The sequence below is a fragment of the Lepidochelys kempii genome, chromosome 21, assembly GCF_965140265.1.
Source record: "Lepidochelys kempii isolate rLepKem1 chromosome 21, rLepKem1.hap2, whole genome shotgun sequence".
NCBI classification, from domain to species: Eukaryota; Metazoa; Chordata; order Testudines; family Cheloniidae; genus Lepidochelys; species Lepidochelys kempii.
The window spans coordinates 5397208-5411823 of NC_133276.1; the positions used below are offsets into that span (position 1 = coordinate 5397208).

General features: G+C 45.2%; 1 protein-coding gene across 6 annotated transcripts in view; it reads right to left on the reverse strand.

Annotated features, from left to right (window-relative positions):
• LOC140901501 (complement decay-accelerating factor-like) overlaps window positions 1-11467 on the reverse strand; it is a 101954-nt gene extending 90487 nt beyond the window's left edge. For 4 of the 6 annotated variants that reach the window (XR_012155863.1, XM_073320431.1, XM_073320429.1 and 1 more), the window contains exons 1-5: window positions 11365-11467; window positions 10615-10803; window positions 9127-9315; window positions 8275-8374; window positions 145-227 (exon numbers count right to left, since the gene is read on the reverse strand). Coding sequence is in view for 5 of the 6 variants with exons in the window: in XM_073320431.1 (XP_073176532.1) it covers window positions 145-227; window positions 8275-8374; window positions 9127-9315; window positions 10615-10803; window positions 11365-11452 (649 nt within the window). In the remaining variant the exon portion in view is untranslated. Of the gene's footprint in view, window positions 1-144; window positions 228-8274; window positions 8375-9126; window positions 9316-9765; window positions 9788-10614; window positions 10804-11364 lie in introns of those variants that run through there. The other 2 variants (XM_073320430.1, XM_073320432.1) reach the window with 2 other exon arrangements.
• Between the last annotated feature and the right edge of the window lie 3149 nt (window positions 11468-14616).

A 14616-nucleotide genomic window follows, 5' to 3' on the forward strand; every position in this document is an offset into this window, starting at 1 on the left:
TCTCTCCACTCCCAACAATATCTACAAGATTTGCTTATAATCCAAATTAAATAAGATTAAAGACAGATGAAAGCTCTCTAATGGGGTATTTCTGCATCATCATCCAGTCACAAGCTCTTCTTAAAACCATGGTGATTGTCTTACATTGGCAAGTTGGAAGTTTACTCCATTCAACTTGATCTCTGTTAAGCAAACACTGGATGAAATGTCGCCCACTTACTTTGTATCTAAAGAAAAGAAAGAAAAAAAAGTTTCTTAGTTCTCTAAGTTCTCCTCTAATAGTCCGATGAAGTGAGCTGTAGCTCATGAAAGCTCATGCTCAAATAAATTGGTTAATCTCTAAGATGCCACAAGTACTCCTTTTCTTTTCGCGAATACAGACTAACACGGCTGCTACTCTGAAACCTTTAGTAGTCCAGGAATTTGAGAAATGGGTTCTTTCTGCCAGTAAAAGAAGGCATTAACTACTGAGTAGAGTGATTCCTGCTCTGGAAGAACCAGCATGATCACTGTAACCAAGCAATGCTGAGTAGCAATCCCGAGTTATTAAAGCAAATTTAGAACAAGCAAATCGGTGCATATAAGATTGTAGAGACCAAGTTTACAGGAGAAAGTTTTCATCTTAAAGTCTATACTAACCAGATGCTTTGAATTTCTGAGTGATATCTTTGTTAAACCTTTAACAAGTGAAACAAATAGGTCTTTCCCCTCTAAGTATCATTTTAGTGCTTCTCATTTCTTGCATCTCCAGCAGGTGGAAGAAGTTCTTAAACCAGTTCCTGAATTTGAAGCATGTCAAGTGAACTAGCAGTTTTTAGACTGTTCATCTTCTCAAAAAGTTTTCACAGGAATCAAAGGGGTTTGGACTTGTGAGTAGGAGAATGTCTCACCTCCAAGTTCCAATCTGCAGTACAGTGTTCAAGAGAAGAAAAGGAGTACTTGTGGCACCAATTTATTTGAGCATGAGCTTTCGTGAGCTACAGCTCACTTCATCAGATGCATGCCGTGGAAACTGCAGCAGACTTTATTTATACACAGAGAATATGAAAAAATACCTCCTCCCACTCCACTGTCCTGCTGGTAATAGCTTATCTAAAGTGATCATCAGGTGGGCCATTTCCAGCACAAATCCAGGTTTTCTCACCCTCCACCCCCCCACACAAATTCACTCTCCTGCTGGTGATAGCCCATCCAAAGTGACAACTCTCTTCACAATGTGCATGATAATCAAGGTGGGCCATTTCCTTCACAAATCCAGGTTCTCTCACCCCCTCACCCCCCTCCAAAAACCACACACACAAACTCACTCTCCTGCTGGTAATAGCTCATCCAAAGTGACAACTCTTTACACAATGTGCATGATAATAAAGTTGGGCCATTTCCTGCACAAATCTAGGTTCTCTCACCCCCTCACCCCCCTCCCAAAAACCACACACACAAACTCACTATCCTGCTGGTAATAGCTCATCCAAAGTGACCATTCTCCCTACAATGTGCATAATTAAGGTGGGCCATTTCCAGCACAAATCCAGGTTTTCTCACATCCCCCCCACCCCCATACACACACAAACTCACTCTCCTGCTGGTAATAGCTCATCCAAACTGACCACTCTCCAAGTTTAAATCCAAGTTAAACCAGAACATCTGGGGGGGGGGGGGGGTAGGAAAAAACAAGAGGAAATAGGCTACCTTGCATAATGACTTAGCCACTCCCAGTCTCTATTTAAGCCTAAATTAATAGTATCCAATTTGCAAATGAATTCCAATTCAGCAGTTTCTCGCTGGAGTCTGGATTTGAAGTTTTTTTGTTTTAAGATAGCGACCTTCATGTCTGTGATTGCGTGACCAGAGAGATTGAAGTGTTCTCCGACTGGTTTATGAATGTTATAATTCTTGACATCTGATTTGTGTCCATTTATTCTTTTACGTAGAGACTGTCCAGTTTGACCAATGTACATGGCAGAGGGGCATTGCTGGCACATGACGGCATGTATCACATTGGTGGATGTGCAGGTATACGAGCCTCTGATAGTGTGGCTGATGTTATTAGGCCCTGTGATGGTGTCCCCTGAATAGATATGTGGGCACAATTGGCAACGGGCTTTGTTGCAAGGATAAGTTCCTGGGTTAGTGGTTCTGTTGTGTGGTATGTGGTTGTTGGTGAGTATTTGCTTCAGGTTGCGGGGCTGTCTGTAGGCAAGGACTGGCCTGTCTCCCAAGATTTGTGAGAGTGTTGGGTCATCCTTCAGGATAGGTTGTAGATCCTTAATAATGCGTTGGAGGGGTTTTAGTTGGGGGCTGAAGGTGACGGCTAGTGGCGTTCTGTTGTTTTCTTTGTTAGGCCTGTCCTGTAGTAGGTAACTTCTGGGAACTCTTCTGGCTCTATCAATCTGTTTCTTTACTTCAGCAGGTGGGTATTGTAGTTGTAAGAAAGCTTGACAGAGATCTTGTAGGTGTTTGTCTCTGTCTGAGGGGTTGGAGCAAATGCGGTTGTATCGCAGAGCTTGGCTGCAGACGATGGATCGTGTGGTGTGGTCAGGGTGAAAGCTGGAGGCATGCAGGTAGGAATAGCGGTCAGTAGGTTTCCGGTATAGGGTGGTGTTTATGTGACCATTGTTTATTAGCACTGTAGTGTCCAGGAAGTGGATCTCTTGTGTGGACTGGTCCAGGCTAAGGTTGATGGTGGGATGGAAATTGTTGAAATCATGGTGGAATTCCTCAAGGGCTTCTTTTCCATGGGTCCAGATGATGAAGATGTCATCAATGTAGCGCAAGTAGAGTAGGGGTATTAGGGGACGAGAGCTGAGGAAGCGTTGTTCTAAATCAGCCATAAAAATGTTGGCATACTGTGGGGCCATGCGGGTACCCATAGCAGTGCCGCTGATCTGAAGGTATACATTGTCCCCAAATGTGAAATAGTTATGGGTAAGCACAAAGTCACAAAGTTCAGCCACCAGGTTAGCCGTGACATTATCGGGGATAGTGTTCTTGACGGCTTGTAGTCCATCTTTGTGTGGAATGTTGGTGTAGAGGGCTTCTACATCCATAGTGGCCAGGATGGTGTTATCAGGAAGATCACCGATGGATTGAAGTTTCCTTAGGAAGTCAGTGGTGTCTCGAAGGTAGCTGGGAGTGCTGGTAGCATAGGGCCTGAGGAGGGAGTCTACATAGCCAGACAATCCTGCTGTCAGGGTGCCAATGCCTGAGATGATGGGGCGCCCAGGATTTCCAGGTTTATGGATCTTGGGTAGTAGATAGAATATCCCAGGTCGGGGTTCCAGGGGTGTGTCTGTGCGGATTTGATCTTTTGCTTTTTCAGGAAGTTTCTTGAGCAAATGCTGTAGTTGCTTTTGGTAACTCTCAGTGGGATCATAGGGTAATGGCTTGTAGAAACTTGTGTTGGAGAGCTGCCGAGCAGCCTCTTGTTCATATTCCGACCTATTCATGATGACAACAGCACCTCCTTTGTCAGCCTTTTTGATTATGATGTCAGAGTTGTTTCTGAGGCTGTGGATGGCATTGTGTTCTGCACGGCTGAGGTTATGGGGCAAGTGATGCTGCTTTTCCACAATTTCAGCCCGTGCACGTCGGCGGAAGCACTCTATGTAGAAGTCCAGTCTGCTGTTTCGACCTTCAGGAGGAGTCCACCTAGAATCCCTCTTTCTGTAGTGTTGGTAGGGAGGTCTCTGTGGATTAGTATGTTGTTCAGAGGTATTTTGGAAATATTCCTTGAGTTGGAGACGTCGAAAATAGGATTCTAGGTCACCACAGAACTGTATCATGTTCGTGGGGGTGGAGGGGCAGAAGGACAGGCCCCGAGATAGAACAGCTGCTTCTGCTGGGCTGAGATTATAGTTGGATAGGTTAACAATATTGCTAGGTGGGTTGAGGGAACCATTGCTGTGGCCCCTTGTAGCATGTAGTAGTTTAGAAAGTTTAGTGTCCTTTTTCTTTTGTAGAGAAGCAAAGTGTGCGTTGTAAATGGCTTGTCTAGTTTTAGTAAAATCCAGCCACGAGGAAGTTTGTGTGGAAGGTTGGTTTTTTATGGCACTGCATTTAGCCGTATGGAGTGGAAATCTATCAACTGCATGAAAAAACTTGTACAGATACAGACAGACATCATCTTCCTTTCCAAATGCAAACAGATGGACATCGTACCAAAAGGACTGAAGGTAAAAAATCCATTACAATCTACATACCACACAGACTATGCTGACAGCTTGTGCCACACGCTTTCAAAGAAACTGCGGAATCACCTGATCAACATCCTCTACAGCAAACAGGGAAAGATTAAGAATGAGCTCTCAAAAATGGATACTCTCATAAAAAAACAACCTATGGCCCCACAGTATGCCAACATTTTTATGGCTGATTTAGAACAACGCTTCCTCAGCTCTCGTCCCCTAAAGCCCCTACTCTACTTGCGCTATATTGATGACATCTTCATCATCTGGACCCATGGAAAAGAAGCCCTTGAGGAATTCCACCACGATTTCAACAATTTCCATCCCACCACCAACCTCAGCCTAGTCCAGTCCACACAAGAGATCCACTTCCTGGACACTACAGTGCTAATAAACAATGGTCACATAAACACCACCCTATACCGGAAACCTACTGACCGCTATTCCTACCTGCATGCCTCCAGCTTTCACCCTGACCACACCACACGATCCATCGTCTGCAGCCAAGCTCTGCGATACAACCGCATTTGCTCCAACCCCTCAGACAGAGACAAACACCTACAAGATCTCTGTCAAGCTTTCTTACAACTACAATACCCACCTGCTGAAGTAAAGAAACAGATTGATAGAGCCAGAAGAGTTCCCAGAAGTTACCTACTACAGGACAGGCCTAACAAAGAAAATAACAGAACGCCACTAGCCGTCACCTTCAGCCCCCAACTAAAACCCCTCCAACGCATTATTAAGGATCTACAACCTATCCTGAAGGATGACCCAACACTCTCACAAATCTTGGGAGACAGGCCAGTCCTTGCCTACAGACAGCCCCGCAACCTGAAGCAAATACTCACCAACAACCACATACCACACAACAGAACCACTAACCCAGGAACTTATCCTTGCAACAAAGCCCGTTGCCAATTGTGTCCACATATCTATTCAGGGGACACCATCACAGGGCCTAATAACATCAGCCACACTATCAGAGGCTCGTATACCTGCACATCCACCAATGTGATACATGCCGTCATGTGCCAGCAATGCCCCTCTGCCATGTACATTGGTCAAACTGGACAGTCTCTACGTAAAAGAATAAATGGACACAAATCAGATGTCAAGAATTATAACATTCATAAACCAGTCGGAGAACACTTCAATCTCTCTGGTCACGCAATCACAGACATGAAGGTCGCTATCTTAAAACAAAAAAACTTCAAATCCAGACTCCAGCGAGAAACTGCTGAACTGGAATTCATTTGCAAATTGGATACTATTAATTTAGGCTTAAATAGAGACTGGGAGTGGCTAAGTCATTATGCAAGGTAGCCTATTTCCTCTTGTTTTTTCCTACCCCCCCCCCCCCCCAGATATTCTGGTTTAACTTGGATTTAAACTTGGAGAGTGGTCAGTTTGGATGAGCTATTACCAGCAGGAGAGTGAGTTTGTGTGTGTATGGGGGTGGGGGGGATGTGAGAAAACCTGGATTTGTGCTGGAAATGGCCCACCTTAATTATGCACATTGTAGGGAGAATGGTCACTTTGGATGAGCTATTACCAGCAGGATAGTGAGTTTGTGTGTGTGGTTTTTGGGAGGGGGGTGAGGGGGTGAGAGAACCTGGATTTGTGCAGGAAATGGCCCAACTTTATTATCATGCACATTGTGTAAAGAGTTGTCACTTTGGATGGGCTATCACCAGCAGGAGAGTGAATTTGTGTGGGGGGGTGGAGGGTGAGAAAACCTGGATTTGTGCTGGAAATGGCCCACCTGATGATCACTTTAGATAAGCTATTACCAGCAGGACAGTGGAGTGGGAGGAGGTATTTTTTCATATTCTCTGTGTATAAATAAAGTCTGCTGCAGTTTCCACGGCACGCATCTGATGAAGTGAGCTGTAGCTCACGAAAGCTCATGCTCAAATAAATTGGTTAGTCTCTAAGGTGCCACAAGTACTCCTTTTCTTTTTGCGAATATAGACTAACACGGCTGTTACTCTGAAACCAGTGTTCAAGAGGTGTGCCATTAGGATGCTACACCTTCACCATATAAATGGAGGTGGGAGTCCTTGGCTCAGACTGCTAAATTCCACCACTCCTCCTCCTATTTTACATCTGGTATTCTACCACAGTCAACAGTGCTCCATTGCCAACACCATTTAGCTAAATGTCTAGCTAATTTCTGGCCAGGAAGTATTGAATACTGGCAATGAAGTCACTTGGTTTTCACTACGTTTTACCTTTTAACACTGTAGGCTACAGGTCGTGGCCTTCTATGCTAGAGTTTTAGAAAGGAGATTTAGAGGACCAGATGAGGGTTTACCTATTAAAACTGGTTTCTTCTGGTTCTTTCACCAGTCTGGTATGAAGGCAGGGACCAAAAAGGATGGACACAAACATCATTTATGGGCAAGTGGCCACCACTTTTCTTCTAACTTAAAACGTAACAACCAAAGACAACCTTTCCTGACAGCAATGATTGGGTGAGGAGACAGCTGGCCAAGGGCTGTCCCCCTGCTGCCACTGTTTCACAACCTGAGCATTTTAAAAGGTCCAAAGCCTTCACTAGCAGACACAATTCCACAGTGCGCAGTCCCTGTGTGCTACTGCATGGGAAAATGATGAACATAGCAATAGCTTGGACGTTCTTGTGGATGAAATTCAGAAGAAGTATTGCCTAAAGGCTAAAGAACTGGACTGGGACTCAGGAGATTTGGATTCCATTCTTGGTTCTGCCTCTGGTCTGTGCATGACCTTGGGCAAGTTATTTCCCCTCTGTACTTCAATAGCTCCAGCTGTAAAATAGGTATAATGATACTGACTTTCTTTGATAGCTGATAAAAGCACTATTAAACAGCTAGTTGTCATCATTATAACAGCAGGAAAGAAGGTTAATGGCTAACCTATGGGGAAGGGCATTCTCTGTCTCTCAATCTGTGGGGCTTGAAGAGAACTCTGAGAACTCACAGAGAATCTAACAAACCCATATTAATTTTAATCACGATAATCATGCTTGTATCATGTATTTCATGCCAGTAAAAGACAATCTGTTCAACTGTTTCAAGTCCAGAAAGTACTTCCACAATCTAATGATGCTACAACTCACCATATACCACAGTAGCTTCTTAAAATAACTACTCAAACAAACTGAAGCAAAACTCATGATACTCTATGTCACGATGCCAGGTTTTCCACACCCTCAGCTTGGATAACTGCTGCTACCACCAAACTTTGCACATGGAAGTTTTATACTGTGTCACCTCTCACTCTTCTCCCATATTCCAAGGACCCGGTTCCCAGGAGCTAATAAATATAGTAGATGCTCTTTGAAGGCCACGGCAGGAATACCAATCACCATAGTTCCACTCCATACTTGTTTAACAAGCTCTTACTTTATTAATTACATGAACTCATTTACTGTTCAACCAGAGGTGCCCTCTCAAGCAGAGAGAATGTTTTTTTTACAGATGACAATTCAGACTTTCTTCTCTCAAGCTACTGGGTCCCTTGTCCTTCGAACTCGGTCTCAACTTCTCGTTCTCAATAGCCTGGACTCCTAGTCTCCCAAGAATTAGTCTCTGGCATCTTGAGAATCCTCTCTGATCGCCTGCCAAGTCCCAGAAAAACCCACTTCTCAATTCTCCCTTCCAAAGGTCCTCACCCAATTGCTGGAATTTGAACCAACATTCCATGATGGCTCCTAGCAACCAAATGGGGCCTTGACAGAGTCATCAGCTGTTAAATCACTGTCATGTTCAACCACGTCTTACTTCCCACAACCCCATACATAAAACAACATGAACTGAGCACATCACCCAATATTTTCCACACCATAGCTGTTCCTTCTTCTTCTCAACTTAATCTTTCAAGAGAGGGCAGGAGGGAGGGATCATGAACTACACTTGGCCAACTTAGTTTGAAGGTTCTACTTTTTAACCGGGTACCCCAGGCCAGGCCTGCACAGCTGTAGCACCTGTTCAGAATAAGTTTTGAAAGTTAGACCACACTCTCTAGTCTTAATTTTCCAGTGGTCACCAGAAGTTCTACACCAAGATAAGTTCTGTGAATTAATCAGCACCGGTTGTCTAACACTCACCCATCGTCACAAATTATGTTTACTTTTGCACCAAACCGGTTATTTGTTGCATCAACAAGTCTGCCATGTTCTGGGCTTTCTGGAACACCACAAGATTTTCCTAGTAAAGAACATGATTAATATTAGCACGTTATAATGTTGGAAACCCCCCTAAGATATTTAGAAGAGAATAGGGCAATGTCAGATCAATGATCTGGCTAGTTCAGTATCATGTCTCTTTTTTAAATCCTATTTCATTTAACTGTGGATATTCTATTTACATTAAATGTCTAATCATATCACTTTATCAACTTCAGTGGCAGAGATTCCCACTGCCTCTCACAACAAATTACTTGTGATGTTCTCCTCCAGCAGAAGAAACTTATTACCATAAAGAACACACTATCAGAAATTCAGCATCTCCACATACAGATCAACGCATGTTCAGGGAGCCACAAAGAAAGATGCAAGGAACACTTCTGATTATACTGGTAAATATCTCAGCCCTGCTTTCCATTTTAAAACAGACATTTACCATAGCATGGTATTAACTTTACTGCATTATCTGTGATATTCTACTCCTATTATGGAACAGGGAATGGAAAATGCCACGAACACAACGAGAAGTTTAACTACAGGAAGTACTAACTGTCTAGTGATCAATGGTACCCACTTCACTTTTCTACTTCCATTTAAAGTTAAATTTAAATTTACAATCAATTGACAAAAACAACCCCCCCCACCATATTTCAAACTACAAGTCACGGAAGCCCGTGCTGAAATGTGAACCAGCTGCTTAACATAAGACAGTCCTAACTGCCCAAAGATGGCTAGTAGATCAACGGAGACAGAAAAGTAACAAAAGATACTCACCTAGACAAAACTCAGGGGCTTCCGCCCATGTTAAATTTTCAAGACAAGTAATGACAGGCCTCAATCCAGTACTCTCATAAGCTAGGCGACAGACATAACTCACAGTTGTCCCAACAGGATAGTAATTCTTCCTCAAATCCTCCGGACTTAACTCAGCAGACTTTAACCTTGGTGGGGCAAGACAGCTGCCTAGCAATAAAATAAACAAAACAAAAAACAAGGACTGAAATATTTAGCTCTAAAAGCAGGTAAATAAAATCGGTACTTTTAGCTTTCTGTTTATGTATAAAGCACACACAACATTTAGTGGGCGTGACACTGTAACAAAAGTGAAGGGTGCCAAACAGGCACCCAGCCAAAACGTTTATGAGCTGTACAGTTACAGAATGGGACATGATCATTGTACCTGAGACACATCATAAAATGGGTCTGTGTGGAGAGGGGAATTTAATTTATTTAAGGAAGAGAGGCAAGCACCTTGGGCAAAGTTACTGGGGGCTGTTCCAAGCTCAGTGGATGGCACAAAATAAGAAAGAAGAAGAAAAAGGAAGCAGTCAAGAGAAAGGAAGGTATGGGTGGAATGCAGCATGAAGTCAGAGAAGGAGAGATTTCCCTTCTCCCCTTCATCTTCAAACTAACCGATCATTCTGTTTACAATTATCGCACAGTCTTCTTTTCCCAGCTCTAACCCTCAGACCTCCCCAGTCTGAATCCATGCTCTCCACTCGACTGAAGCGTCTCTCACTGAAGTGTCCCACATCTTCCCTCTGCCTTAGTTCTAGAACGTCTATTCCATTCTCATCCTCCTGTTGACAACATTGGCCATGCCTATTATTGGCGGTCATCATGATCATCTATTGTTTTTTTCATTCCACCCTCTCACGGTTTTCCTATTATTTCTTCAATCTCATACCCTGAGGTCCAGTTTGGTGGATCCTCCCAATACCACTTCAGCAAAACTTTGATTGGGTGTACAAGGAAAAGAGGGTGGGTTGAGGAGAGAATCCTCTCTCTCTGTGATCTTATCTGCTCTCACAGCTTTGGAAGCTGCATTTATACTGACAACTCTCAAATCTCCCTTTTGGATGCCCTGCCAGCAGCTTAAACGATGCATAAAAAATAATACCCCAGGTTCCCTCCCAAACCTTTCTCCTCGCCACACTTGTAGTCACCACTAATTAAAAAAAACACCATCCCGTCAGCTGCCCAGCTGTAATGTGGTCATTATTTTTGATTCAGATCTTTCTATGAACTCTCACATCCTGGTTGAATCCAAATCTTGTCCCCTCCCATTTCTAACTTCTCCAAGATCCCAGCTTTTCTTTGTCCAGACCACCCACAGCTCTCAGTTAGGCCCTTGCTTAGATCCTCCTCTTTGGACTTGGCACTGAATTTGTTAAAGCAATTTTGAATAGACCTATTCAATGGGACATGACCTCCTATTTTATAAGCAAAGGATAGCCTAAGCAAAGAAAATAAAATACTTACGACCACAAAACTCTTCTATGTTTGACCACTGTGAGTTTGAAAGGCACACTACAGTGTCCGACTTTCCTGGGATTTTAACAAAACCATTAAGGCACCTGTATGTCACTTCTGTGTTGACAGGGAAACCCTCTGTGCGATTAGGATCAGAGGGGATGGCATGACTCAGCCTTGGCAGGGACCCACACTGACCTGTAAGAAAAACAAATTAATTTTAATAGGAGATAATTATTTTAAATAATTTCACACCGCCTTCAGCTGTCACAGCTCCTGATGTGCCTTAGACCCTCCAGGGACCTGCCACAGGCCTGATGAGCCCCAGGTCGGGGAGGGGGTGTTCTCCAGTACCCTGTGAGAACAGACTGGCTGGCTTCCCACAGCTGGGGGTTTAAACCGAGAGCTCAGGAAGGGGCGCAGGGTCCCTCAAGAGAAATCTGGGGCCCAGCCCGTCGTGTCTGCTGGGCCCCACTCTGTTCATGCCAGTTAATGAGGTTTTGGCCCTGATCCAGACAAGTGTCCCCCTTCCCCCCTCAACAGCCTCGGAACCCCCACAAGGCCCCAGCGACAGCCGGAGACAACCCAAGGGCCAAAGCCAGCCCCTGGGGAGCAGCTCCCTGCGCGGTCCGGCAGAGTCCCAGTGAGGGCAGCTCCCTGGGGGGCTCAGGCTGGGATCATCCACAGCCCCCAGACTGCACGCTGAGGTCTCTCGGCCCCTCGGGTCCTAGCACAGCTGCCTCTGCCCCAGACACTCACTGCAAGTCCCAGGCAGCAGCACCACGAATCCTAGGAGCCAGAGTGGGTGGCAGCGGGACGGCCTCGCAGCCGCAGCGACAAACATCATGAGAGGCCCGATCCTCCAAGCCAAGGCCAACCGGCTGCCAAGCGAGCGACGGGGCAGGGCCACTTCAGGGAGCACAAGAGCCGCACTGGTGCCCCCCCTGCTCCTCTGGAGAGGTGCCCATGGGCAGCGCTGTAATTACACAGCTGGCTACACTGGCTCTCAGAGGAACCCAGCAACCAGACGGTGCAAAGGGGGCTGAAAATTTCCCCCTTCCCTGCCAGCGCCTTCGGTGTGACGTCGCCTGGCAGCTGCAGCCTTGCCCAGCTCTCCTGAAGTTGCAGAAATTCTGGGCAGCTCAGGCTCAAAGTGTGTGTTTGTGCTCAAGAGTAACGTGTCCCTGAGTCACACAAGGATCCTCCCTCTCCCAGTGCTGGGTCACGGCATCCTCACCTAGCTGAGGTGGCAAAGTAGTGTTTACCTTACCCTGAAGGAATGCACAGTACCCTCACCCTGCTCTCTCGTCTCATTCATCTTCCGACGGCATGAAAGGGGGGGGAATGCTCCAGTGGGGGAGACAGGCAGGGCCATAAAACAACACAGCCAAGTTCACAAAAGAGAATTTCATGTGCAAAACATGCAGTCACTCTAAGTACTACAGAGTTGATTTTAGTTTCATCCATGCTTTGTGCCTATTGTTTGCTCTATTACTGAGTTTGACCGTTCCTGAGCAGTGAGGGTGTTCAGCACAGCACAGGATCAGACTCTCAGGAGTTGTTTACAGTAGAAAAGTTGTACTCCCTTTAACTACAGCAGCAGAGTGAATCTTATACAGCCCCCCCTACTGTGGACTCAGCTATATCAGAAAGATGCTTATAGCATTCTAGTGATTCTTGTAGGGGCAAGGGAGTAAGTTAAAGCTGCAGAAGTCACCTTTGGTCCATTATAACTACGTCCATAGTAGGGCTTTTTACCACTGTAACTTTTTTTAAAAGTGAAAATCACTCCCCTAACAGAAATAGTTACACTTGCAGTGCTGTGTAAGCGGACACCAAGCCTTAGTGAAACATTCACCTTTGTTCGTGCAACTTCCTTCACGGTGGTCCACTCACGAAGTGGCCTTTTAACTCCGGTTGTAAAATGTGCTGGAAAGTGGACTGTCACTACACATTCACCATAAAGGCAGCAACGCAATTACTGCGTGGTCAGACTTTCACCCGACAGCGAGTACAGTAGCCACAACAGACATACCGCTACGATGAAATACACTGTAAAATATAAACCAATGCAAATCAGTTAAGGAAATAGTTACATGGGAAGTGGAAAACAAACAAACCCTATGAGGAAGCACTGATAACTGTGTGACGTACTGAACATAGGAAAATTAGGTGCAGTGAGCATTCAAATTACTTGGACAGAAACCAAATCACAGCAGCACAACCTAAGCTATGAAGTAAGTGGCTGGGTAATGAGAAAGTACCATATATTTGTATGTCTGCATTTCACCATAGCACAAGGTGAAAAACACACAGACAATGGTCTCAGCCTGGGACCAATCTCCTCAGTTCAAGTCTTTGACTTCCCAGCCATCTTGTTACCATCAGTGTAGGTAAGGGAGGAGAGAGGTAATCTCATGATGTCACTGTCCCCCACTTTATACCCTCAGGCCATGTGCCTGGAAAATACTAGCCCAGAGGTGTCCCAGTGGGCTTTGCTGAGTCCCAGAGTTGGGCAAAGCATATTGTGTGGTGCTTGCACAACTCCCCTACAGAATTGTAAGTCACAACTCCCCTGCTGATCAATGGTCACCCAACCCCCACCTGGATGTGGATCACCTCCCTCACTGTCACTGGAGAAACAGCGGTGGGTGACTCCCAAACTCACAATACATTTCCAAAAACCACCATAGCAGAATCTCCTTACCTCATACAGACCAATGGTATACATACCTCGACAGAACAATGGGCTTCAGCAGATCACAACCTTTCATAGGATATCGCACACGGCACGCCTTGTATGAAATATCACGACCATATATAAATGATGAATATGGGGGTTACAGGGTACTACTTTAAGGTAACATGTGTCACAGTGGGGTCTCAGAGAAGCTATATTGCCCATAAACTAAAACAAATGTATAGTAGGAGTTTATGAAAAACTAATTTCATTTTCTGAGCCAGAGCAATGCGTCGTCACGCAGCAACACACAAGCCAGGTGCTGTAGCGCATATATCTGCCTTTTTGGGGTTTGTTGGGTGGTTCTCCACCTACCGGGGGGACTGGGATTTTAATAACGACGCAGCTCACGTTTCAGAGGGTCGGAGAGATTCTTCAGGATCTGGTCAGAACTTCTAAAAGATGGTTAGTTAGAAGTTAACATTTCAGGTCTGTCAATCTTGCTGATGTGTCATTTAGCACTGAACTTCAGGCACAACCCTGCAAGGTGTAGGGCACCTTATGGGAGCTGCTGAGTGTCCTCAAATCCCATTGACTTCAATGGGAGTGGAGAGCACTGAGCCCCCTGCAGGATTGTGCCCTCAGGGAATTTGTGCACAATGCGTCAGAGAACCTGTTCCACTGAGTCTCAGAGACCAGGTCACCCTGACTCTCCCCCCACCATTCCCAGGGTCTCTGAGTCCAGGCTTCAGCTCAAACCCAAATGTTTACAACGCAATTTAATAGCCTCACAGCCTGCAGCCGAAACAACTGACCGGGGCCAGCTACAGCTGTGCGGTGGGTCTTTTATACCCCTCCCCGAATGCAGCCACCTTTGGGGAGCAAAGTACCTCCTGTTTAACAGCACATAGCAACTTTACATAAGTTTAGGGCAGGAACCGAGGACACCAGGGTGAATGCTTTGACTTGCAGGAATGGCCTTAGGATTTGTAATGGCCACGAGCTGTCAAAACCTTGGTTTTACCTCTCATCTGAAACAGAAGAGCACTCGACAGCATGCTCAGATTCATTGCTACATCCGGAGGGAAGAGTGCCGCCTTCTTCCAGCAAATGATTTTTCCAGGTCTCCCATCCATGTAATAACCAGATCCAACACTGTGTAGTTCATGAAGTGTGAGGCGTTCACAGCTTGCATTGTCACCGATACTAAAGAGAATCAATCAAATAATGGTGAGTAATATTGGTTGCTAACTTTTGCAATGCTTCCATCAAATTACTGGTGCATACATTTTCCCAATAATTAATAAGTTTTAAGATGAAATCCGAATGCT